The 2707-nt window shown below is 37.4% G+C and overlaps 1 protein-coding gene across 1 annotated transcript in view; it reads left to right on the top strand.

Moving 5' to 3' along the window:
- LOC107746280 (intersectin-1-like) overlaps window positions 1-2707 on the top strand; it is a 51305-nt gene that overhangs the window by 44188 nt on the left and 4410 nt on the right. The window contains 4 exon segments of the mRNA XM_016560415.1: window positions 910-1016; window positions 1300-1483; window positions 1795-1893; window positions 2092-2259. Of these exon segments, the coding sequence (XP_016415901.1) occupies window positions 910-1016; window positions 1300-1483; window positions 1795-1893; window positions 2092-2259 (558 nt within the window).

Genomic DNA, 2707 nt, shown 5'->3' with positions numbered 1-2707 from the left:
TTTATTTATTTATTTTCAATCTGCTACCAGATGAAGCAATTGTGTCAATATCACATGCGTAATGTTTTTGAATGCACAATAATAATTCATTCATGACTCGTATAGCATAAAATCAGCATTGCTTGAGTAATATGCCTGCATGTATATTCTATAGAAGTAAATGAACATTTAGTTACACAGCTGTCTGGAATAATTGATTCTGATTGGGCAATCGCAGCATTCTGCGGTCAAATATTTTTGTATAGTTGAGCGTATTCCTACAATAACTGCTAGTTATGCCTCGTATCACTCCGTCATCTCTTTCTTCTCACATAATGAAGTAAGTTCAACTCAAATCAATGTTGCATGTCCAGTTATTTATTTGATAAGTGTAATACGCTTCATATCAGGCCCTTTGTTTTGCAATGATCATACATTAGTGCTTACTTAATGCACAGAGAAAAAACATTCAGCTTTAATTTCCAGTATTATTCTTACCAAAGTAATACAAGTTTGTTGCAAGTGCTTGATTTTTGTCTGCTTAAATTACAACTGAATTAATGTACTAATTATTTATTAATCTTTTTGTAATGTATTAATCTAAGCATGAGATGTGACTGCATGACGTCTGTGCGTTTCCCAGGGTGTGCCGACCTCCACCTGCTCGACATGCTGACCCCAGTGGAACGGAAGAGGCAGGGTTACACACATGAGCTTATTGTTACAGAGGAGAACTATGTCAATGACCTGCAGCTAGTCACTGAGGTAAAACTCATAAGCAATGAAGGTTTAATCAAGCCTATAGAGTGGCCAAGATCAATAGTAGTCAGCTCTGTTGTTTGATGTTTAAAAAAAGTCAAGAAACTGCTGTTAATAAGTATGTAATTGTATTTTTAAAAGTTCTAACCAATATTTATGGTTTGCTTTCAGACGTTCCAGAAGCCTTTGCTGGAGTCGGAATTGTTGACTGAGAAGGAGGTGGCCATGATCTTTGTCAACTGGAAAGAGCTGATCATGTGCAACATTAAACTGCTCAAGTATGCCACCTACTGATTAACACAGAGAAAATCCTGACTCCATCATCAGTTTAAGCTCCAATTGTGTTTATTCTATGATAGAAACTGCTCTAAAGCTGTTAATGAGAATGCAGGGCATCAGTGTGTATTAAAGTAATGCAGCATGTCAGGTCATTTAATTAAATGTTCATACTTCGCAGCTTTATGAAACAGATGTTAAGACAACTATAAGAATAGATCAGATGTAATTCCATATAATGAGCATTACGTGGCTTACCCAGAATGCCTCTCTGACTGTCTCCAGGGCGTTGCGGGTGAGGAAGAAGATGTCAGGTGAGCGCATGCCAGTGAAGATGATCGGTGACATCCTGACGGCTCAGCTTCCTCACATGCAGCCGTACATCCGCTTCTGCAGCTGCCAGCTCAACGGAGCCACCCTCATTCAGCAGAAAACAGACGAGGTGCCCGAATTCAAAGAGTTTGTTAAGGTGAGACTATGGCTTAATGCTTAATTTAAGTTTTTTTATTAAAATGTCCAGTTTCTGTTTTTGTTGTGGTATTGTTCGCGGATTTTAACTGTAATAACAAGTCATTTTTAAATTGTTTTAACAACATTTTTATATTTTTTTGAAGAAAAACCACAATGTTTATTGATTGTTAATTCATAATTGAGTCTGCGTATTTTATCTCTGTGAGGCACAATCTGTATTGTATAATCTGCATTGTATAAAGGGCTATAGAAATGGACTTGAAGTGACTTGCGTAGTTGATATTTTATGTATGTTTGCATGTTTTACAGCGGTTGGCGATGGACCCTCGCTGTAAGGGAATGCCCCTGTCCAGCTTCCTCCTCAAACCCATGCAGAGAGTCACCCGATACCCCCTCATCATCAAAAACGTACGTTGATAATCAACTATTTCCCAACTACTGTATGAAGAACCAGTGACACACTGAAAACGAAACTTTATGTGCTAAAAAGCAAATAAAGAAGCAATGTATTCATCACCATCTGTACTCTTTTACTTTGACATCACTTCCCTTTGGCTTTTTGTATCTGGACCCATGGTCTCGTGTTTCTTCTCCTTCCATGCACAGATTTTAGAGAACACTCCAGAAAGCCACCCGGACCACAGTCACCTGCGGCTGGCTCTGGAGAAGGCTGAAGAGCTGTGCTCGCAAGTCAACGAAGGCGTGCGAGAGAAAGAAAACTCAGACCGGCTGGAGTGGATCCAGGCACATGTGCAGTGTGAGGGGCTGTCAGAGGTACCATAACACAAACCTGGTGCATAAACACAGTCCACAGACTTGTTCTCACTGGATTGTATTTAATTAGCTTTTTAGAGACTATTTTCATATGCACCATTTAAAAAAAACATTTGTCGTTAAACTAAAGAATCATTCAAAACTTTGAGGACCGATTGATTTTTTGCTTTGTTTTTTTAAAGTCTCTTATGCTTACTAAAGCTGCATTTATTTAATCAAAAATACAGTAAAAACAGTAATATTGGGAAATGTTATTACAATGTAAAATAACTATTTTCTATTAGAATATTGAAGTGTACAAATCAAAAACGTACGTGTACATTTGTACACTTCAATATTCTAATAGAAAATAGTTATTTTACATTGTAATAACATTTCCCAATATTACTGTTTTTACTGCATTCCTTTGATGCAAAGCTGAATTTTCAGCATCATTACTGCAGTCTTC

The sequence above is a fragment of the Sinocyclocheilus rhinocerous genome, unplaced genomic scaffold, assembly GCF_001515625.1.
Source record: "Sinocyclocheilus rhinocerous isolate Xijiao unplaced genomic scaffold, SAMN03320098_v1.1 scaffold798, whole genome shotgun sequence".
Taxonomy (NCBI): Eukaryota; Metazoa; Chordata; class Actinopteri; order Cypriniformes; family Cyprinidae; genus Sinocyclocheilus; species Sinocyclocheilus rhinocerous.
This window is presented reverse-complemented; position numbering and strand designations above follow the sequence as displayed.